The sequence below is a fragment of the Taudactylus pleione genome, unplaced genomic scaffold (genome assembly GCF_031769625.1).
Source record: "Taudactylus pleione unplaced genomic scaffold, aTauple2 ptg000321l, whole genome shotgun sequence".
Classification (NCBI taxonomy): domain Eukaryota; kingdom Metazoa; phylum Chordata; class Amphibia; order Anura; family Myobatrachidae; genus Taudactylus; species Taudactylus pleione.
Window position 1 is genome coordinate 5,051,333 of NW_028284722.1, and position 23,721 is coordinate 5,075,053.

At 45.3% G+C, this 23,721-nt stretch overlaps 1 protein-coding gene across 3 annotated transcripts in view; it reads left to right on the forward strand.

Annotated features, from left to right (window-relative positions):
- Nucleotides 1–23,721, forward strand: part of ZFAT (zinc finger and AT-hook domain containing) — a 214,268-nt gene that overhangs the window by 37,653 nt on the left and 152,894 nt on the right. For all 3 annotated transcript variants that reach the window (XM_088443007.1, XM_088443006.1, XM_088443005.1), the window contains exons 2-4: nt 4,288–4,449; nt 19,311–19,568; nt 21,122–21,298. In XM_088443007.1, coding sequence (XP_088299133.1) covers nt 4,288–4,449; nt 19,311–19,568; nt 21,122–21,298 — 597 coding nt within the window. The remainder of the gene's footprint in view (nt 1–4,287; nt 4,450–19,310; nt 19,569–21,121; nt 21,299–23,721) is intronic.

Genomic DNA, 23,721 nt, shown 5'->3' on the forward strand with positions numbered 1-23,721 from the left:
AGCACAAGTCGCACTCCAGCGTCATCCTGCCAAGCATTACCAGCTCTCAAGGCTGTTACACGGCCCAAGGGCGCATCTTGCCAAGCATAACCAGCCGCCAAGGCTGTTGCTGGACTCTGCTCTTGAGAGAGACCCCTTCATTCATAACACCTAGTCAATGCACAGTATTTGCATGAAGACCAATGATTCCAATAGCAGCGCTATACGTGTACGATATTTGCATTTGGGGTATGAGACAGTGGCGGGCAGTGTACCTGCCACCCCTGTGCTGTTATCACCCCAAGCCATGGGCATAATTACCCAATCTCCCCGCTTTCCAGGGACGGCTCCCAAGCTTTAAAGATTGTTACTGGATGTTTTTCTTGTTCACTGTTTCCCAAATGCCCAACATGGTACAGCTATATTTATAAGGCTGCAGCCTGAACGTTCACCAGCCATTGACCTCACTAAGGGGTATATGTACTAAGCCTTGGAGAGCGATAAAGTACCTACCAATCAGCTCCTAACTGTCATTTTTCAGAATGTATTTGCCCCGTGTTGCTATCTTGTGGTATTGCATCTAGTTATTTCTTGGCTGTATTCTCATTCATGTTGATTCAGTCAATATGTGTTGAATAGACTGTAAGTATTAATGTTTGCACTGCTGCCTATGGAGAGGTTAGCAGCACCCGGCCTACTGTGCTCTGTGCAGGGGATTTGTAACCATCTGCAGGATAGGAATATCCGCTGCACCGTTCTATGTAACAATGTACTGAGGAGGAACAGAACTATAAGCAGAACAAGATTTGTTTTAAAGAAGTGAAATTGAAAAAGATAATCCGACGGCACGAGAGGGCTAGGCTGCGGGACGAGAGGGCTAGGCTGCGGGACGAGAGGGCTAGGCTGCGGGACGAGAGGGCTAGGCTGCGGAGCGAGAGGGCTAGGCTGCGGAGCGAGAGGGCTAGGCTGCGGAGCGAGAGGGCTAGGCTGCGGAGCGAGAGGGCTAGGCTGCGGAGCGAGAGGGCTAGGCTGCGGGACGGGTGGGCTAGGCTGCGGGACGGGTGGGCTAGGCTGCGGGACGGGTGGGCTAGGCTGCGGGGCGAGAGGGCTAGGCTGCGGGGCGAGAGGGCTAGGCTGCGGGGCGAGAGGGCTAGGCTGCGGGGCGAGAGGGCTAGGCTGCGGGACGGGAGGGCTAGGCTGCGGGACGGGAGGGCTAGGCTGCGGGGCGAGAGGGCTAGGCTGCGGGACGAGTGGGCTAGGGTTAGATTGCCCTCTCGTCCCGCAGCCTAGCCCTCCCGTCCCGCAGCCTAGCCCTCCCGTCCCGCAGCCTAGCCCTCCCGTCCCGCAGCCTAGCCCTCCCCCTAGTGCCTAGCTGTAACCTAAACCCAAGTCAGCCGCTGACGCTAATACTTACCTAGCGTTCGCTCTAGCTCCGTTGGCGGGCAGGGCGCCGGAGCTAGAGGCACTACCGCACGCCCCCCTGAAAAGGGGGCTTGGTCATTGAAAAAGGGGGTGTGTCTATAAGACGCATCCCTTTTCGTCACTCTTGGGGGTGTGCCAGGCACTTAAGGACACGCCGGGCAGCCCCCAAGTGCTGCTGACAGGTAGAATAGAAGCCGGGCCCATGCGCCCAGCGTCCATTCACCGGCTGTGACCTGGTCACCCCACATTTCCCCACCCGCGGGGCACTGCGACCCGCGGGTGAAGACAGCACCCGCAGGCTGGCTTAGCGGGGCGGTGAGGGCAGGGCGCAGCGCCCCGTTAAAACTGCCTAGCGGACTGTTGGGATCATGACTGTCGGGATGCTGCTGTAGGTATTGTGACCGTCGCCATCCTGACTGCGGGGATGCCGACTACATCCCATATATTGACTACAGGAGGTTCTGTAGTACAATTACTTATTTGATACATCATTTAAAAAAAAAAACTGAGTTCCGTATAAGAGCACATAAAGAATAATCCTGGTTTAGAGTCCTGAATAATCTGCGATTGGTGGGAGGGAAACAAGTTGCCAGCAAACGGTCAGAATGCCGTGAAACGCGACGCCATCACTCCGAAATGAAACTAGTCATTCAATGCAGAGAGAGCCAGATACCATCTTCTGGTTCCCAGCTTGTGGACCCCACCCCCCTCCTCCTCTAATTTCTAAAGTTTAGGAATTGACCTAAGTAGAACATAAACAGTGTCAGAAAAATAAATCCTAATTGAGATGTACAGGTAAAACCTATAGGTTTATTATTTCATGAGGTTGCATATTTATATAGTATTCCCTCTAGCTCCGGTGGCAGGCAGGGCGCCGGAGCTAGAGAGGGCAATCTTGTGCGCGCACACGGCCAAAAAGGGGGCGTGGTTATGAAAAGGGGGCATGTCTATAAGACACGTCCCCTTTTCATCATACTTGGGGGCGTGCCCGGCGCTTACGGACATGCCGGGCAGCCCCCAAGCGCTGCAGAAAGGGAGAATAGATGCCGGGCGCATGCGCCCGGCGTCTATTCTCCGGCGGTGACCGGGTCACCGCATGTTTGTCCACCCGCGGGACACTGCGTCCCGCGGGTGAGAACGGCTCCCGCAGGCTGTTAGGGCAGGGCGCTTTTTGCCCTCCACCTGGAGGGCAGGGTGCTTTTTGCCCTCCAGAAGGAGGGCAGGGTGCCGCGCCCCGCTAAAACAGCCTAGCGGGAACGCTATTTATAGTGTACTACATAATGTATGATGAACATATATCACATTATATGTAAGGGTTATGTATGATTTGTATGTCTGTGTATGGTGCTCATATATCACATTATGAGGGGTATTCAATATGAAAGGTTAACTTCCCTGGCGAGTTTTTTTCTGCGTAAAGGTATGGTGCGCGCTCCCGCTTATCCCCGTATTCAATATCAAATTAACGAAAACGGGAAACTCCGAAGTTGGATTTGCGTAAAGTTACGAATTTTTCCTTAAAATAATTGTAAGACCCCCTAAAGTTGTAAAAACATGGGGGAACACTATGGGCACCCCCGTTTTAGCCTTTAATTGAAAGTCGGGGCTTTAAATAGCCGCAGCAGGTGTTTTTTTCCCGACATTGAAGAAGTGATGCAGAAGAGCACTTAGGTTATTTTTTTCGTTTTTTAAGTGGTCCCGTCAAATTTGGGGTACATGAAAATGGGTACTAACATATTTTGATGTCCCTAAAGTAAGTTTTTAAAAATTCTGCATTTGTGCACCTGCCGCTATAATTCTATTCTAGAAAACACCTGCCGCATACATGCAGAATAGCCCTGAACCTATTTCCCTATTGTTTAACAATTTTTCCCCATTTTTTTTTTTTTTTTTGCACCCCAATTTTTAAATGAATTCTTTGGGGTGTCCCTATTTTTTTTTTTTTTTTACTTTTTTTGACACAGTTCTTTTTTAAATGTCAATCTCAGGGGTGCAGGCTATTTTTTTTAAGCCTGCACCCCTAAACCCCAATTCTTCATTTTTTCGACACCAATGGTGAAAAGTTATCACCTTTTTTATCAAAGACTTTTCAAAACTGCGATAAGTCTTTGAAATTGATTATGGTGTAAAAGTAAAACCAGTGATGATAACGTGAAAAAGTGCGATATTAACGCAAAAAAACGATGTTATCGCACCCATATTGAATACCCCTATATATGTAAGGTTTATGTATGATTTGTATGTCTGTGTAGGATGACCATATATCACATTATATGTAAGGTTTATATATGATTTGTATGTCTGTGTAGGATGACCATATATCACATTATATGTAAGGTTTATGTATGATTTGTATGTCTGTGTAGGATGACCATATATCACATTATATGTAAGGGTTATGTATGATTTGTATGTCTGTGTAGGATGACCATATATCACATTATATGTAAGGTTTATATATGATTTGTATGTCTGTGTAGGATGACCATATATCACATTATATGTAAGGTTTATGTATGATTTGTATGTCTGTGTAGGATGACCATATATCACATTATATGTAAGGTTTATGTATGATTTGTATGTCTGTGTAGGATGACCATATATCACATTATATGTAAGGTTTATGTATGATTTGTATGTCTGTGTAGGATGACCATATATCACATTATATGTAAGGGTTATGTATGATTTGTATGTCTGTGTAGGATGACCATATATCACATTATATGTAAGGTTTATATATGATTTGTATGTCTGTGTAGGATGACCATATATCACATTATATGTAAGGTTTATGTATGATTTGTATGTCTGTGTAGGATGACCATATATCACATTATATGTAAGGTTTATGTATGATTTGTATGTCTCTTTGTTTCTTAGGATCGAGCTCAATCTACATGTGTAAGCTCTGCAACCTGTTTTCTCCCAGTCACTCGGAGCTCCTGCTACACGTCACCGAAAACCACGCCAAGGAAGGCCTGAGCGCCGATCATATCATCATTCCGCTTAGTCCGCTGGTGCCATCAAGCAAGAACAATGAAGGTGAGTTGTGAGTTCATTTTAGCAGCTTTCAAGTAGCTTCCCCCCCCTCCCCCTCCTGTGATTTGAGTAAGCCTGAAAGCGTTATCAAAAGGAATAATGGATGAGAATCCCCCCGGCCCCTCTTGTGTGCGCCCGTATAGTGTGGAGAACTTGGCAGCTTCCCCGCTGGTTGTAAAAGTTTCAAAGAGGCACAATAGTGTTTTTCTCTTCCAGCTCATCACTGATTCCCTCTTTTGGCAAACGGTTCACATCCTTTATAACCTGTTCCCTGTCTCCAATCATTCAGTTCCCTGACCTGCCTCGGAATCTCCTGAATTAAGCTGCAGGGCCGCGCTGCATGAAGGCAAGCTGCAACTGCGAGAGCACCAAATTATAATAGAACACAAAATAAATTGTACGGAGGAAGTTTTCGTTAAGAATTCGGTTGAATTTTCTACCTGGGCTATGAGCCTACAAGCTTGTGAAACCTATATAGTGTTCACGCCAGACTGGGGGTAGGGCAGGGCGCTAGGTGCAGGCAGGACTTCCATTCAGCGCGCGGTCCCGGAAAAGGGAGCTTGGCCGACTGGGGAGGGGGGCGTGTCCTTGTCACATGTCCCCCAATTCGTCCCTCTTGGGGGCATGCCCAGCACTTACGGAGGTGCTGGGCTTCCCCTCAAGCTCTCCCCTCACTATGAATAGATGCACCGGCCATCGGAAACCGCAACTTTTTCCACCCGGGGGACACTGTGGCCTGTGGGTGGGAACGGCACAGGGCAGGCTGCTTTAGAGTGACACCGTTATAAGGACAGGGCGCATTTTGCCGCTTTAAAACTCGGGCAGGGCACAGCGCCCCACTAAAACAGCTTAGCGGGAACACTACATATATTCACATGTTTTAGATGAGGGCGAGATTGGGCATATGTACTGAACCTGCTGCGTTAGCTCCGTATATTAGTTGCCCTAACTGCTGCAATATTAATGAAAGAACTGTGCTCCAAGTCAGTGGCTTTAAAATGAGTAAAATAAAGCATAAAATGAACAATGTTATCTAATTTGATTGCTCCCCGCTTTATAAATCATGCGAGAAATCCTTATGGTATTTCCTAGGCAGCAAACGGTTTCTTTTGGGGAATTGATGTCTTTAATGTTGCACCTGTTTTAATCTAAGAATTTTTGATTATTAAGCAATAAGCATGCTGATGTAAGGAATCGTACTGAAGCAATTAATCATCTTCCAACGTTCCGGAAATTCATACTGTCACGGAGGTCGCACTGTACATTTTTTTTTTTTTCTCCCTTTTTAATTTCCCTGACTATTGGAAACAGACCTGGTGAACGCATAATCCCTTTCCAGAGCTTTCCTTCACCAGATTTAAAAATAAATTAGCAGAGCCGTCATTTGTTCAACTCCATTAATTCACTAATTGTTTTCTGTGCTTCATCGATCTCTCCCACTGCGTCAAAATCCTGATTATCGGTGCCGCTTAACAGCTGGCGCAGCGTCCAGTGACTGGGGGTAAAGACTATATGCCCGCACAAAGGAGAATAAAGATCTTCTAAGTCTTTCATTTAGGACATTTACTTAACAATTACACACAGCTGAAGTCGCTTGTTACCAAGTAACTTTTGAATTACGTTCTTTATGTTGCCGTGGAGATGAGCGTGAATTACGATACAAGTTCCATGACCTATGATTTCCAATAAAATACATCAGATTGAAGGATTGCGCCCTGTTTTGGGTGTTTCAGGAATCCGGTTAGTCGTGAATTGCGAACCCCCATCCTGGGGAAGGTGTGGATCATTTCTTCCCGAACCATCTCTAAGTTTTTGATTTAAGGACGAGTTGCCCTTTCTTAAATTTCAAAGTAAATCCTGAAGGAACATGTAACCCCGCTGCATATAAAGTGCAAGTATGGGAAGTCTGGGGGAGAGAGTTTATTTTATGTAGCAAATAATTATCGCTGCTGTAGCAGTTAAACCAATATAAGTAGCAACAGAAGATGGAAAACTCATTAATACTCATTAATAAAACATACAAACTTTGGCCTGATTCAGAGCCGTTCGCTATTTGCGGTCGTTCGTTCAAAAACAAGGGGTGGCTATTCAAATGATCCGTTCGCAAATTGCAGTCTGTTCACACCTCTAAGTCTGAACGAGCGAGCAAAACATACGCTCGTTTATTTGTTAAAAACGCCCCCTGGCCGCTCGCACCATACGTCATGTCCGCTATTTATTAGATTAATCGAGTACATCGAACAGGATATGAACTGCTCGCTATTCTTGTGGTTGGTTTTTGCTACCACAATCTTGCGAGCAGTTCTGGCTATAAAATAACCCAGTGACGTGGTCAATGACGCTGCTGTATTAATTATGCACACCCATAAAACGCCCGTTTTGACCTTTAAGCACGCCTGCGTTCTGATCTCCACTCCCCGTTTTCAAGCACCTTCCCCTGTTACCACCCACATACGCCTCATTCTGTCACTCAAAATAGCAGGCATTCGCTATATTGCGAGCACCTGAATTTCGGCCGCACTGACTGGTTCGCGCATGCGTATAACGATTCGTACGCATGCGCAGATGTGCGAACATCGCTCGGAACGAGCGTACTGCCGCTAGTGAGTGGCTCTGAATGAGGGCCTTTGTTATTCACACTCTAAAGCCACATACACACTTGCCGATGCCGACTAGCAACAGACGAAACCAGGAGCATTCAGCAGTATGGCATAGCTCACGATAACCCCAGATTGGGCTGCATGTACAGCCGACGGGGTTATCGTAAATGACCAGCAGGGAGCGCGCATCCCTGGTAATTTTTCGCATACGCACGAGCCGGTATTTTGAACGTGATCATTCAAAATATCAGCAAGTGTGTACGCGGCTTTACTGAGTAAAGATGTTATTTCATTCAGTTCCGTTACAAACTACCCTTGATGCATATTAATGTCAAATAGGGACTCTACTTAATTCACTTTAATAATGCAAGTGTATTCCCATGTATCGAATGATAAATCCTGCGCTCCCAGACCTAGTGTTGGCAGCTGTCTAATAATGTGGTCAAAAATGACCCAATGGAAGCCGTAAAGTATAAAATAGACGCGCTAATGATGTAACTGAGCAAATTATATCAATGGGTTAATCACAGCAATTGAATTTAAGCACGGTCCCAGCAAAGACGAATGACAAACAAACACTCAATACATATGATTCATGACAAAATGTAAATAGCGCTTTCTGTGATAATGTTTTATATGTGGATCTCCCCATGACTGCCAAAAGGATAGGAGCACTGAAAACACTCGCCCTACCTTTCCCTGTCTTACGTGAAAGGACCCCCACTGACGTCATCATTTGGTGAGCGCGAGGATTCCTGCTTCCTTTCACGTAAGCGGCAGCGACGAGGGTGTGTGGAAGGACGGCGTTCCAGACGGGCTGTAAGCGGACGGAGAAGCAGCACAGCTGATCCGGCAACAGCAGCGCTGAAGACAGAAGCCGCACACCAAGCAGGACTCAGACAGGGAAAGGTAGGGCGAGTGTTTTCAGTGCTCCTATCCTTTTGGCAGTCATGGGGAGATCCACATATAAAACATTATCACAGAAAGCGCTATTTACATTTTGTCATGAATCATATGTATTGAGTGTTTGTTTGTCATTCATCTTTGCTGGGACCGTGCTTAAATCTAATTGCTGTGATTAACCCATTGATATCATTTGCTCAGTTACATCATTAGCGCGTCTATTTTACACCATTCCCATGAATCTATGTATGATAGATTGGCCCGTATTCAATTTGAGGCGAAAAGTCCGGATCCGCGATACTTTCACCGATGACGTCATTTTCGCCTGTTTTGCTTTTACCACGTATTCAATTTGAAAGTATTTCCGCCTAGGCGGAAAGTCAATGCAATGTACTAGGCAAAAAAGTTTTGCCTATGAATAGAAGGCGGAAAATAGTGCAGAATTGGGGTTTTGGGGTGCAACGTTGCGCGAACCCCCCTGCAGCCTTCAGACAGTTCCCCAAAGGTAAAACTGTGTCAAAATAAAAAACAAAACAAAAAACACCTAAGAATACTCCAAAGAATAACATCCATTTTGGGGGCAAAAAAAAAAAAAATGTTGGGAGACAAAGTTAAAAACTAGCGAACTTGACTCTGGGGGGCTCCCCAAGTATGCCCCAGGTGTTCTTTTGATTGCAGGTGTTTACGGCAGGTGGATTTTCACGATTTTTTCAAATTCACTTTAGCAGCTTTTAAATATGCTGACCCCCATTTTCAAGTACCCCAAATTTGCTGGGATAAGTTAAATAAATACTCCTGAATACTATTCTGCATCACGTATAGAAAAACGCTATTTAGCAGCTATTGAGCCCGTTTAAAAACACCAAATACCTTCAGCAAGCCAAATCGGGGGGTACCAGAGCATCTTTTGGGGGGTGTCAGGCTGATTTCCCCAAATCTGACAGCACTTTCTGCTTGTTTAAGTTTCGCCGGATCCCGTTTTCGCGTACTTTCAAATTGAATACGGGGTAAAGCGGGCACGCGCGCGATACTTTTCCACCTACAAAACAGGCGAAGTAGGCGGAAAGTCCGGGCCGCGAAAAAGTATCGTGGCTCGGCTCAAATTGAATACGGCTTATTGTTGGAAAACCATTTTAAAGCATGAAATTATTATTTCTTATTAGAATTTGACCATTTAGGACAACGTTACCTTTGTGGTCTGCACATTATATATTTTACTGAGCCTAAAATGAAAAATCACTCACAAATATGAGCCTAAGAAAAAGGAATATAAAAAATAAGGTGTATATGAAGTAAAATATAGTTCCGTGTTGCTTAACCTCACTCTAGGGACGTTTTTTCTTGAATGGCAGATTAATCAAACGGCGACGTAGTTTTTACTATGGTCAGAACGTTAGCATACTATGGAAACCGCTCCATACACCACTGAATATGAGTGTGGTTTATATTCCGGACACTTTTCCAATTAGCTGAATGACAAAACGATTGGCACTACGCATTGCACTGGGGTTTATTATTGAAGGATGGGTGCTAGATCACAGCGAAGGTCCTTACAGCCAGCTGGAGGAGCCGAGTGATGATTGAATGAACTGGCAGATGCATGTACACAGAGCAACGAACCAAGGCTGTCAGTCATTGCCCAGCTGATGGTCTCGCTGCTAGAGCTGTCGCCTGGTGCACTGTTTTGGGGCATCCTGCCTGGGGACGCACATTAAAAAATAGCGCATGTCGCGAATAACTAATGGTGTGCGAAAAAAATCCTCATGTCTTACCTTTTATCTCTTTTGTTCCCAGGCTAGATTCAGAGATCTGACTTTAGTTTTAACCTATTATATAGCTTTTATTTGTTATATTTTTGTGCTAAATTTGTTATGCAAAATAAATATATAAATAATGATATATTTTACAGATGTGCGGTTCAGTTTTACTCTGTTTGGATCTCAAAAATGGCATCCTATTGGCTATCCAGCTTTCTCTCTTTTTAAATAGCCAATAAGATAGATCTGAAATAATCTGAACTTGCGCTAATTTGGCGAAAAGAACAGAGTCAAAACCAAACAGCTCATCGCTAATAAAATATATGTATGTACAGGTTGAGTCTCCCATATCCAAATATTCCGAAATACGGAATTTTTTTTTGGCTTGACTGTGATAATGAAACCTTTGATTTTTGATGGTTCAATGTACACAAACTTTTGTCTAACGCACAAATTATTAAAAATATTGTATAAAATAACCTTAAGGCTGTGTGTATATGAAACATAAATGCATTCTGTTTGCATATTTGGGTCCTATTCCCAAGTTATTTCATTATGATATGCAATTATTCCAAAATACGGAATATTCCGTTTTCCAAAATACCCCTGGTCCCAAGCATTTTGGATATGGGAGACTCAACCTGTATAAGAAATTAAAGGACTTTGGACCTCATTCAGAGTCTGTCGCAAGCGCCGATGCACTCGCAACCGACTCGATGGTTAGTCCTGCGCACGCGCAGCGGCCGCACTGCGCGTGCGCAAGCCCCGGAGCGACAGACAAACTCTATTGCTCCGGAGCTCACTACGGAAGGGGCGGCTGTCGATGTTGATCGACAGCTCGCCCCGTTTGGTAGGTGGGCCAGGGGGGGGGTTGTCTAGAACGGAGGCGTTCCTTAACGAACGCTTACCGTTTTGTGGGCGGCCGCACTGACATCAGTGATGTCAGTGGCGAGCTTCCTGCTTCATCAGAGCTGAAAGCTCCCTGGGGCTTACGAGTGCCCAGATCCAACCTTAGGGTCTAGTCGTAAGCCCCGATGGTCGGTCGTTAAGCTGTGCGTGGTAACCCACAGCTTAGCGATCGACAAGGAGGCGGTCGATCAGGATGCAAGCGACCGCCCTGATTCAGTGCGACCGCTTGCAACTAACGACCGCCTCTGAATGAGGTCCTTTGTACTTTTCTATATATTTCACTAATGCAGGTCCATTGGTGGGATTGACATCCTAGTTGCGTCTATAGATTTTATTAGATGAGAGTGCAGGCTTTTCATATCTCTATTTCTATCTCTTGAGGAGTGCTTCATATTCACAATTTCAATCACCTTTGGTGATACAATTTTGATAAAAATATATAGATGTATAGATTGAGTCGATGAAAGATGAGAGTTGACTCACAAATCACTTTAATCATTTCAAAACACTTTATTAAAATTAAAAAATACATTAAACTTTTCTTATTGACATATAACCTGTCATTATCCCAATTATAAGGAACAGGATTATTGACAAATCTTTGTCATTTGTGATGACAATCACCCAACACGTTTCGTCGACCACGACTTCATCAGGGGTTCTGTGGCGTCTTTGACTTGCTTGTCTCAAAATGTGTAAGAAACCACCCTTTTAATGACAGCTAATACTGGTTGATTCGTTTGACAGCTCCTGAGTATTTTTAAATCTTTAATTATAGGAACAAAATATCTCCTTAATTGTTTGCTCCTGTTGTTTAACAGATCATATATAAATCCCAGACTTCTCTAATGCTTCTTTAACAGAAGGATAGTCCTCCACCCTTGTGAGTCTCCCATACTCGCATGTACATAAGTATTCACAACCTTTGCTCAATACTTTGTTGATGCACCTTTGGCAGCAATTACAGCCTCAAGTCTTTTTGAATGATGCCAGAAGCTTGGCACACCTATCTTTGGGCAGTTTCGCCCATTCCTCTTTGCAGCACCTCTCAAGCTCCATCAGGTTGGATGGGAAGCTTCGGTGCACAGCCATTTTCAGATCTGTCCAGAGATGTTCAATTGGATTCAAGTCTTGGCTCTGGCTGGGCCACTCAAGGACATTCACAGAGTTGTCCTGAAGCCACTCCTATTGATATCTTGGCTTAGGGTCGTTGTCCTGCTGAAAGATGAACTGTCGCCCCAGTCTGACGTCAAGAGCGCTCTGGAGCAGGTTTTCATCCAGGATGTCTCTGTACATTGCTGCATACATCTTTCCCTCTATCCTGATTAGTCTCCCAGTTCCTGCCGCTGAAAAACATCCCCACAACATGATGCTGCCACCACCATGTTTCACTGTAGGGATGGTATTGGCCTGGTGATGAGCGGTGCCTGGTTTCCTCCAAACAAAACCCCTGGCATTCACGCCAAAGAGTTCAATCTTTGTCTCTCATGGACTGAGGGTTCTTCAGGTGCATTTTGGCAAACTCCAGGTGGGCTGCCATGTGCTTTTTACTAAGGAGTGGCTTCTGTCTGGCCACTCTACCATACAGGCCTGATTGGTGGATTGCTACAGAGATAGTTGTCCTTCTGGAAGGTTCTCCTCTCTCCACAGATAAATGCTGTAGCTCCGACAGAGTGACCATCGGGCTTTTGGTCACCTCCCTGACTAGGGCCCTTCTCCCCTGATCGCTCAGTTTAGATGGCGGGCCAACTCTAGGAAGAGTCCTGGTGGTTCTGAACTTCTTACATTTACGGATGCTTCACATTCACCGGACCACGCCGTGCTTCCTATCTGGGACCCGATAACGTCACGTGTGCGCCTCAGCGCTGGCGTCCTGGTAGTCTCCTGGGGTCTATCACAAAGTGCAAAATACAATCGGATCAAGAAAACGAAGATGGTAAATCGGCTGTAAACAAATAAAGTATAGAACGTTGTACATGAAACATTTCTTCCCATGTTTCATGTACAACGTACAGCTGAGGCACACACATGATGTCATCTGGTCCCCGACAGGAAGCACGGAGTCGTCCGGTGAATGGAGAGGACTTGTGATACTTCTGTTTAAGGTATGTATTGTGTTTCTACGATTGTCTTGATAAAGGGGTTTGGACCCTGAAATGCAAATTAATTACCGCAAGAGTCGGGCTGCTTCTTATATTATGGTCCTGAGCAGGGGTTAAAGTGGGCCGGAACGGGGCGGAACTGTGTCCCGTCACTTGTAATTGGAGGCAGAACCAGTTCCGCCTCTGTCCGCCCACCTTGCCCGGCCACAGCATCTAAGTACAGGCAGCCGCGGCTGCCTGATTAAGAAGGACACTGCAGGCTTCTCTCTGGCCACCCTGCCTCTGCCCACCCACCTTGCCCAGTCACATATTCAGTTATCGGGACTCGCCTTAGGAAGGGTCTGGGTCCCAGGGGAAGCGCTGTGCTGCGGCCAAAACCCGACCCAGCCGCACAGCAGAGGGAGACACTGGACAGCACTCCTGTCATTGAAATAGGTGCCGGTCGTGAACCAATCAGAGTTCGCGAACTGGCAGCCAATCAGCAGCGGCTGCTGGTCCGCGGCCTCTGATTGGCTTGCGACCTGCGCCAGATTGCAATGACAGCGGCGCTGGGCTGAAGTGCCGGTGCTGCAGCGGCTGCTTGCAGACGCGGGCGTGGGGAGGCCCGACCTGAGAGAGCGGCTCACTAGGTAAGAGGCTGCTCGGGAGGGGAGGGGGCATTAGTATTACTGTGTAACATAATGTAGAGGGGGGAAGCACAATGCTGTTTATTGTGACTGACCCCACTACACACCTAGGTGATAAGGTTACCATGCTCCCCTTCTGTATGTGATTTCCCTGTTCCCTCTGTCCCCTTATACAGTATGTGAATACCCATTGACTACTGTACAACCACCCCTGTATATGATCTCCCTTCTCCGACTGTATTTGATCACCTTGCTCTCTCTGTCCCTTCATGTATGTTATGTCTCTACGCTTGGGTGACTGGGAGTGTAGCACCCACGTGGGGGTTAAAGGCCGGTAGCGGTTGAGTTCCACCACCTTTCTACGGCCTCTTTAAACACTGGTCCTGAGTGACATCCGTTTTGTTGGCTATATTTATGTGCCCAGATTCTGTCACGTCTCTTCCGGGCAGTGGGCCTGATTCAGACCCGGTCGCAAACGCTGTGCGCTCTCAACCGGATCGGTGGTGGGCCAGTGTGCATGCGCACGACGGAGCCGGCTCCGTCGTGCGCATGCGCAAGACCCGCATAGCGACGGGCACTACGTCTCTCCATGTCTCGCAACAAAGGGGGCGAGCTGTCGATGTTGAGTGACAGCTCGCCCCCTTTGGTGGGCGGGCCGGGGGAGTGGCTGCCCAAACGGAGGCGTTCCCATGTGAACGCCTCCGTTTGGGGGCGGCCCCACTGACATCACGAGTGATGTCAGTGGGAGAGATTTCGGCTCTGTTAGAGCCGAAATATCTCTGGGGCTTGCGGCAACGAGACCCTACCACAAGGGTCTCATCACAAGCCCGATGGTCGCGATGGTCTTGACCATCGCGAGCATCTTCCTGGCCGCTTGCTATAGCTGTGGGTCACCCACAGCTATGTGAGCGGCCTGGAGGCCGTTCTAAAAAAAAAATAGAAAATAGCCCGGCCCGGATTCAGAGCGAGCGCTCTGTCAGAGTGTCCGGCTCTGAATCAGGGCCAGTGTTCACTACTCACACAGTGCCTCATCTGCCCTACAGCAAAAGAAGTCTGTCCACCAATCACAATTCGGCTCTCTCCTTTGTCAGCTTTACTGCACATGAGCATCAGGCACAGGGAGTAAAGAGCACTTTTCTGATTGGTGGAACCTTTGAGTTATGTGATGGATAAGAGAGGTACTGTCTGACCAAATCATGACTGAACGCACCGACTTGGACCTCCCTTAGTCTCTTTAGGGAGGTTCACCAAGCTAATGAGGCTGCAGGAAACCTGCAATTGCAGCTTTTTTTGCACGGACGTCCTATTAAATGCATTTATTCATTGAAAATAATTAAAATCGAAGATAAAAAAAAAACTAAAAATGAATAAATATTAGCGTAATGAAGTGGCCTGGCATTATTATGCAGTTCTGCAACATTATGTACATCGTTTTCACGCTTTTACAGGTTGAGTCTCCCATATCCAAATATTCCAAAATACGGAATATTTTTAGCATGACTGAGAAAGTGAAACCTTTGTGTTCTGATGGTTTAATGTACACAAGCTTTGTTTAAAGCACAAATTATTAAAAATAGTGTATAACATAACCTTCAGGCTGTGTTTATAAGGTGTATATGAAACATAAATGAATTTCATGTATTTACGCACACTTTTTTTGATGCACAAAATTATTAAAAATATAGTATAAAATGACCTTCAGGCTATGTGTATAAGATGTATATAACACATAAATGCATTCTGTGTTTAGATGTGGGTCCCATTCCCAAGATATTTCATTATTTTATGCAAATATTCCAAAATACGGAATATTCTGTTATCCAAAATACCCCTGGTCCCAAGCATTTTGGATATGGGAGACTCAACCTGTATTTCCTTCAACCAAAATATTATTTATTCGTTATTGGTTAACGAATGCACTTGAAAGGCTGACTTCATCAGTGAGTGCCGCAGTGTATAATAGCCCGTCAGCCGAAGTGATGAGTGGTAGTGGTTTCCCTGATTAGACTGGGCACCCAATGAGACAGTACCAGGATTTTGTAGGAGGCATAGGGGCTAAGCAGGACTTTTTATTTTTTTATTATTTTAGTGTAAGTAACCTTTGTCCAATTAAGTATGTTCCTTCTAAAGCTGGGTACACACCTAACAGATGTATCTGCAGCTAATGGTGGTTCATACACCCTGAGCAACCATCATCTGGCCACTGGTCCCAATGGCCAGGGGGGCGGGCAATGCTGCGCCCCCCGTCCCCGCGGCCTCTGCTGCAAGTGTATAGGCAGTGCAAGACGCCTGGCGTGAGTAAGCTGCACCGAGCGGTGTAACATAGCGACAGTGTCTTTAAATTTGCGTATTATTTGCACCACAGACGCAGCAAAACACCACTCAATCTGTACCAGAGACGTCGTTCTGCTCCTATAACCGAGCACGCATTAGTTTTAAATATGTACAGAGTCGCAGATGAAGCACAACGTTACTTGTCATAAAAGAAAGCTACCGTCGCTACTTCGTAGCACTTGGACTCATTCGCGCACAGATGTACATGTACAACTTTCGAATATCAAATTAAGATTACGCGAGGGGTATTTCTATTATACTATTGTTTACTGCAATTGCGTTCCACTGGGGTCGGTTCCGAGTCGTATGTATTTGTGAAAAACGGGCACATCTCCTGAATTTGAGCCGACCGGGCATGCATCTGAAATTGCGATACACTGTGTCCATATGCGGCACACGATGTGCCTGTAGCTGCAAGTAGGTGCATGCCGTATCTTGTGCAAACGAAGAGCAACGCGAAGTAGGCGTGACTGCTGGGTCTAGTATCAGGACGCAGGGAGCGCCATGGGCGTGTATCGAAAGCTCTGAAGCGACACCTGTCTCTGACGGATATCTTGCTCCTAGCATGGGGCTGGTGTAAGTACCGATACTATTGATGACGAGCACTAATAGGCTTGCACTTTCAGGCACGCAGATTGGAGGCTTTGTTGGATTGTAGCAACATCACAATGCCGCGGCTGTAGGGAAAGGCGGCCACAGAAGCTTCGAACTGAGAATCCGCCCTACAGCGTACACTGTGATCTTATTTTCTCAGTACAACATTTGAATTTTGGATTTCTTGTACTGCTCATTTTTGATCAGAGACGACTATTCCACAAGGTTGGAGAAGCGCCGAAACCATCTCCTGCAATTGCAGCTTTTTTGAGAATTGCTTTAAATGGTTTGTGGTTTCTGCAAATATATATCCCTGGCACGGGCCCCCATCCACTCAATCTTGCCTGATCCCAATATAAAGTAACCTTATACCACATTGTATGTCTTCCCCCACCCCCCCCCCCTTCTTTAATGTTATTTTTTTCTTTTCATTTTACCGCTTTCAGATACAAGTGTTGAGCATTGTATACTTCTATTACTACCACGGCCAACGTTGCTTTCATTTCTCTAGTATCCCCCAGTGTGACCATTGTTGTAGCATTGCAAGAATTATGGCTACAGGGCTCAATGTCGGATGCATTACAGTTGGATTTCTCATTACTGGAGAATTCAAAGAACAGTGGGAGCCGTCTTGGTATTGGCGACTCCTGATTGGGTGCGTGATGGGGACTGTGGTTCCCTATTGTGCAGTCTCCGCTTCAGTTACATTTTTTTTTTTTTTTAGAGGTGAATGATGACGTGTGTGTGTGTGTGTGTGTGTTCCATGTTTAGGATGATGAGCACCTTCTGCTTATAACAAGGAAAAATCCTTCCTGGCGATAGATTTCAAAACCCAATAACATCTGGCGGGTGCTTGGGAAGGGTCTGATTACTGAATCTCAATTCTCAGAAGAGAGAACTTTGTTAAAATTGTACAGTAATCTTAAATTAAAACTTCTACAGTGTGCACCTGATCACAATAGGCCATTGCTAAAATTCCCATAAATTACCCCTTGAGTCGGTAAAGTCTATGTTAAGGGTTTGAAGTAGGAAAACACCCATTAGGACAGAGGGTAATTTAGCGAACGGCAGGAATGTAGCCTACATGTGTCACTTCTATTGGTTCAATATACATATAGAGAGGGTTTTAATTAACTACGTTAATTTTTTATTTTGCCGCTAGTCGACTTAACGCGTATATCGCAACCTACTTTCAGCATGCGTGCTCCAGGGACCATTGCAATTCAATTAGAAAATGCTTGTCGGGGTAATTCGACATTGCCCGACTTGGGGGAAGTACATGAAAGTGGGGAAATCACTCTGAACCCCAGAAAAGTGGCAGATATCACTGGTTAACAGTATGGAAGGGTATTAGTGGTCATAAGCAAGGTATTTCAGGTTCTTACATGGTGTCAAATGGTTAAATTCTCCACTGTTAATAGAAAATGTAAAAATCAGAGTAAGCAAGTGTTTTTTTTTTTTTTTTTTTTTTTTTACCTAATTAAAGCCTCTAGATTATTTCGGGGTACAGAAAAATTCTAATGTGATTTTTTTTTTTTTATTATTTATAATGAGTAAGTTTCAAAAATATTGGTTAAAAAAACACCTGTAGCTCCTATCTGCAAAGTTCAAAAAGGAGTTTCCTGTCCATAGAATACCCCGAAATATGTATCCCTCATAATTTCAACCATTTTTTTTTTTTTTACGATTATTGTGCTATTGAGTCCCACATTCATTTACCATGGACTTTCTAAATAAATATAAAAAAGTCGTGGCTGCGTGTTGTTTTTTTTTTATTATTTTTTTTAGCCGCGTCAAGCAATTTTCAGCCAACTCGCAGCTACTTGATGCGGCCCCCGTTGCATGTATTTTTATAATGGCTGTCTTCTGTGAATTAATACATGGATAATATTTATCACACCCGATATGTTCGAATAAATTGGGACTAGTTTAAAAGTCATATTTCAGTAGATAAGATTTGTTTTTTCTCCTTATTTACGGACCAGTGATTTTAGTCTTCATTAATGAACAGCTCCAGCCGCAATGTATTTTTTCTTATTCCTTTTCACAATATGAGCAGCAGGCTCCCAAGTTGATGCTGTTTTCTGTTCCCACAAGGTACAATGGTCCTTACTACAAGCTTGGATCGTTAAGTTACATGTTAGCCATAAATGGATACAAGCTGCCACACTATAACAGCAGGGTGGCTGGAGACCAGCGGTGAGAACATTATGAAACATAGTTCAGAAAAAGAGTATCTCCACCAAGCGTCCTGGGTGATTTTCCATCTGGACCGGGCACCTGCAAAAATTACTGCTAGTGTCTAATTTTCTTCTTCCTCTTTGTCTATATAAAAACTATAAAACTTGCTTTTATGTGTGCGTGTAGCTCTGAATTTATTCGGTTTTATTACTCTTTTGGATATAGGAACCCCAAATGTTTTGCAGAACTCATTTTGAAGAGGCTTAATTGTATATTTGTTTCTGGGGATATTTACCCTCTGTACATGGCGGCACGTTAGATCTTTTTGAAGCGGCAATGAGTTACCTTAGTTTTCTGACACTCACTAATCGTGATACAGCCCGTCATTACGTAGAAATAAAATGAGTCATCCAAGTATGTCCTGTTTGGTGTAGTCACCCATTCGGGGCAGATGATGGCTCCTACAGTCCTCCAGTGCCATCATTCAGTCCTAAAGGAAGAGGGAGCACATCTCTGAAATGATGGCGGTATCCCACTGGGTCGTTGGGGTATAAGGAAAGAATCTTGCTTGATTAAGGACAACTGTCCAATATCTGACTTTCCAGCGGCTGTTGATTCCTAGGTCTCGGAATACGGTGTACTCTGGTTCATCGACAGATAAATATTTCCTTTTAAAACTCATTTTCTTTTTTAGTTTCTCTCATGTTCCTGTAAGGGTTTTTTTTTTTTTACGTTTGTTACTGCCCTTTTTTGCATTATTGATGATTTTTTTTTTTTCATATGTAACGTTTTTTCTACACTTTGACTCCTATATTTATTTATTGTGTCTTTGAACTTTTGTTTCATGTCCCTTTGTAGAGTTGTCTGTGGTGAAGAGGAAAAGAGGACGACCCAAGGGCTCCACTAAGAAACCGTGTGCGGAGGAAGAGCCTGCGGAGAACAATGGAAGCCTTCCCAAAGAAAGCCAGCTGGAAGCCAAAGAAGCCCGTCTCTCCCCGGAGCCGTTGCCGGACAACCTGGAATGCCGGAAATGCAGCAGAACGTTCTGTAACATCAGGCAGCTGAAAAAACACATCTGCATTATCGTGCTAAATGATGACGACGATGTCACGCAAGGTGAGACGGGCTGAAAATTTTAGTTTATTTATTTTTTATTAAAATCGGCGCTAGATTATTGTTTAATTCTTAATTTTTTTTCCCCTCTGTCGTTTGCGGTTATTTTAACCCCTTCAGCGCCAGGTATGTTTTGCACCGTATGACTTAAACAATTGTCACAACTTAAGAACGTCTGAATCTACATATTGGACTGTCGCGCGCATTATAGAGCCATAGGGCCTGATTCAGAGTTGGACGCTAATGTCGCAGGCGCCGAGGATTGTTTTAAGATGCCCATCTGCGGCTGTGCAAATCCAAGCGTCTGCGTATAAAGACGCAGAATCGATCGCAGAACCTTCGATTATTATATATCTGTCTTCTGAGTAACCCTGCGGTTGCGCAGAACGGCTGCTGAGACTGTGCCATTTTTATTGCGTACGGGATAGCAGACGGTGACACGCCCCCTGAAAACTGTTGCGGCACACCTGCGGGTTTTTTTGCCGCCACTCCATGTTACCTCTCTCACTGCGAGTAAAAAGTTGCTGCGAGCGTACGGTGATGTAACGCATGCGCAGTGAGACTTGGACACGCGCAGTTTAATGGTAATCGCTCAACTGTAAATGTCAGTTTAGCGTCCGACTCTGAATCCGGTCCATAAACCCGGCCGGTGCTCTGTAGAACAGAAACTGGGTAGAACAGGGTGGAATTAAACCTGGAATAAAATATGTGTTGGGTTTTCTTTTCCTATACATTAAAGAGAGATCTGCCTAACTAAAAAAAAATAAGTTGCTCAGTACCGGCTGCCAAGTGCTGGAATATTTTAGTAAAATTCCACTCGGCACCCCTTGTCCCCCAAATGCTGCCTTGCCGAGCCCAGAAATCACTGCCCTTCCCGGTGATTAGGGGCGTCGGTATTACCGCCATCAGGTGCTCTTGATACTCCAAATGTTAGGATCACGTTCCCATTTGTCGCTATAATGTGTGATTAAATACCTCATAAATGGAGGTACCTATACACAGATGTGACCACTTACACCAATCCTCAAATCATGCCAAATACCCCCGTTTGGCGCACTATGGACTTCGCCGTGCCAAGCATCCCGTCACAGATTTTATTTGCAAAATATGCGTCTTATTTGTATCCATAATACGACCGAACTACAATGCACGGATACTCCGATTACTGACACTGACGTTTCATATAGCGCCTTTGTGCGACAAAGTTGCTAATCTTGCTGAAAAGACGGAGGTGCGATACGAGTGACGTCATGCCTCGCGCCATTTAATCGTTATACCTAAATTGTGACTTTATACCAATTCCTTTGCAACAAAAATACTAATCCTAATTACTTGGCACACTATAAGCACATTTGTATGGGGCTATGATGCAACTTGTATTAAAAGTCCTTCAGAGTCCATATAGCGCAGAAAGGATAGGTGCATGAGGCCACTTGGGAGGTTTGCGGAGGTCGTTATTACCTGTCGCTAGTGATGATCTGGATCGGGTATTGCATATGTAAGTAAATCTGTGATATAAATGTTATTAGGTTTAATGTTATCTGTACTTTCTATAGGCAATGACTTTGAGGGGAAGTTTATTCTGTCTGATTATGAAAAGGACAAGGAAAAGCAGACGAGACGTTCGCGCCTTCCGAAGACTGATAAAACGTTCCAATCGAAAGAAGCTGAGAAGAGCCAGGGAGTGAATCCTATTGTCAGTGTCCTCCTAACGGCGCATGAAGCTATTCCAGGTATCATGGTGGTTTTGTGTTTCATACATATTCCCGATACGAGACCCAGCCAGCGGAGAGAACCATCGAGACGTCATGTCTGAGCTGAAGGCTGGAACAGCCGGTGTATTGGAAATGAATAACGGATACCTGTAATGCAACTGCATATTTTTTTTTTTTAATTTATTTTTTTTTTTTTTAATTATAAATGTTAACGGTTGACTGTATAAAAAATAACCTTTCTTTTCTTTCTATGGCGCTGCCTGCATTGTTTGACTTCTCTTCCCCATAGTCTCTTTATCTCTCTGTCATACTGTATTCCCTTTGAGCTTACCTGTCAAGCTTACACGGTAATCACAATAGGAGAGATGCGTGGCCTAATGCCAAGGGATAGTGTGACACTTTTGGTGTTAGAATACAGATGTGCCCTTATACAGCCACGCCAAACAGCTCCACCTGGCGTGCCCGGCACCATGAGAGACTACTAGCTCTTTGCATCTTATTTTGCCAAAACCGCGTCGTACAATGTGATGCAACTTGGATGCACCAGCAGATTGTGCCGATCAATGTGATCTGCAACTGAGTCTCTGATTCTATCTACGAAATGCTACAATGTAGCGGACGCAGCTTTTTTCATTCCAAGTTCCGTTGTGCGTCATGTACATAGGGCCTGATTCAGACCCGGTCGCAAGCGCTGAGCGCTCGCAACAGGGTCAATGGTGGCCCTGAGCGCATGCGCAGGACGGAGCCGGCTCCGTCGTGCGCATGCGCGAGACCCGGATAGCGACGGGCAATCCGTCGCTCCAGGTCTCGCACCAAAGGGGGCGTGCTGTCGATGTTGAGTGATAGCACGCCCCCTTTGGGGGGGAGAACGCCTACTGTTTGGGGGCGGCCCCACTGATATCACAAGTGATGTCAGTAGGAGAGCTTTCGGCTCTGTTTGAGCCGAAAGCTCTCTGGGGCTTGCGGCCACGAGACCCTACCACAAGGGTCTCGTCGCAAGCCCGATGGTCTTGACCATCGCGACCATCATCCTGGTCACTCGCATTAGCTGTGGGTGGCAACCCATAGCAATGCGAGCGGCCAGGAAGGCCGCTCCATAAAAAAAAAAAAACGCCCTGATTCAGAGCGAGCGCTCTGTCAGAGCGTCCGGCTCTGAATCAGGGCCATAGTCCGGTGTACACAGATATACTTGTGTCACATTTCAGATTAATCAGCACAGTCTGCTGGTGCGTCCTGGTCACATCGCATTGCAACTTAAACTCATTTTCGACGTAGAAGACGCCAGGCACTAGCAGAGTAGCACGGGACCTGGCGGTGCTCGCACGCCAGGCAAGTCGTGCTAGGTGGCGTATTCAGGCTAGATGTGTAAGAAAACACATACACACTGGAAGATATTGGACGCGATGATTGATAACGATATCGTTATCATTCTTATAGTCTAGTGTATGGGGTGGCCAACCAGTCAGTCAAAGAGCCCAAAAATATCTGTAGGTATGTCACAGAGCCGAGATTATGCGTGCGCCTAAGGCGCACATGCAAAAAAGGGGTGTGGCCTTGTGCCAGCTAGGCCACGCCTCTGGTATGAGCTTTGTTGGGGTATGTAAAAGCGCATGTACACAATCACCGTAGAGAAGGGAAAGAAAGCCATAACAATATAAAAAACATTGGAAAAAACAAATCCACAGAAAATACACTGAAACAAGCCCGATCCACATAAAATACACTGAAAAAGTCATATCCACAAATAATAAAATAAATAAAAGATTCCCAAAATACATGCAGCCCCCCATGTGTCAATCCAGCAGCCCCTCATGTGTCACAACAGCAGCCTCTCGTGTCTCTCCAGCAGTCAGTGTCAGTCAGGGGAGCTGTATCAGGACAATGGAAGAGCCACATGTGGCTTAAGAGCCACAGTTTGGCCACCGCTGGTCTAGTGTGCACCAGCAGACTGTGCTGATTAATTTGGTATGTGACTTGTATATCTGTGTGCACCTGAGTCTGTATATGAAGCACAATGGAACTTGGAATGAAAAAAACTGCGGCCGCTACATTGTAGCACTTTGTATACAGACTCTGAGACACATCTACAATGTCTCATATAAAATCATTTGCAACTTACAGTAGATGCATTTTCAGAAAAAAAAAAAAGACGCCCGACACTAGCAGACTCGCACAGGACCCGGCACGCCGAGAGGGGCTTTTTGGTGCAACTACAGCAGCAAAAATGTGTAAAGACACATATGTATGAGGGGTGTCTCAGATTTACTGTGACTCTGATGTCATGTGATCATTCAGAGCCAATACGCTGAAAGCTGGCAGCTTGATGATGTCACTGGACTTTCTCAGCAACTCCTTGAGCATCCTCCGGCCCGAACATGGGATGTTCACGCTCTGATTAACACTCATTATTAGTCATCGCTGCCCAGGTGATGTCTAAGCTA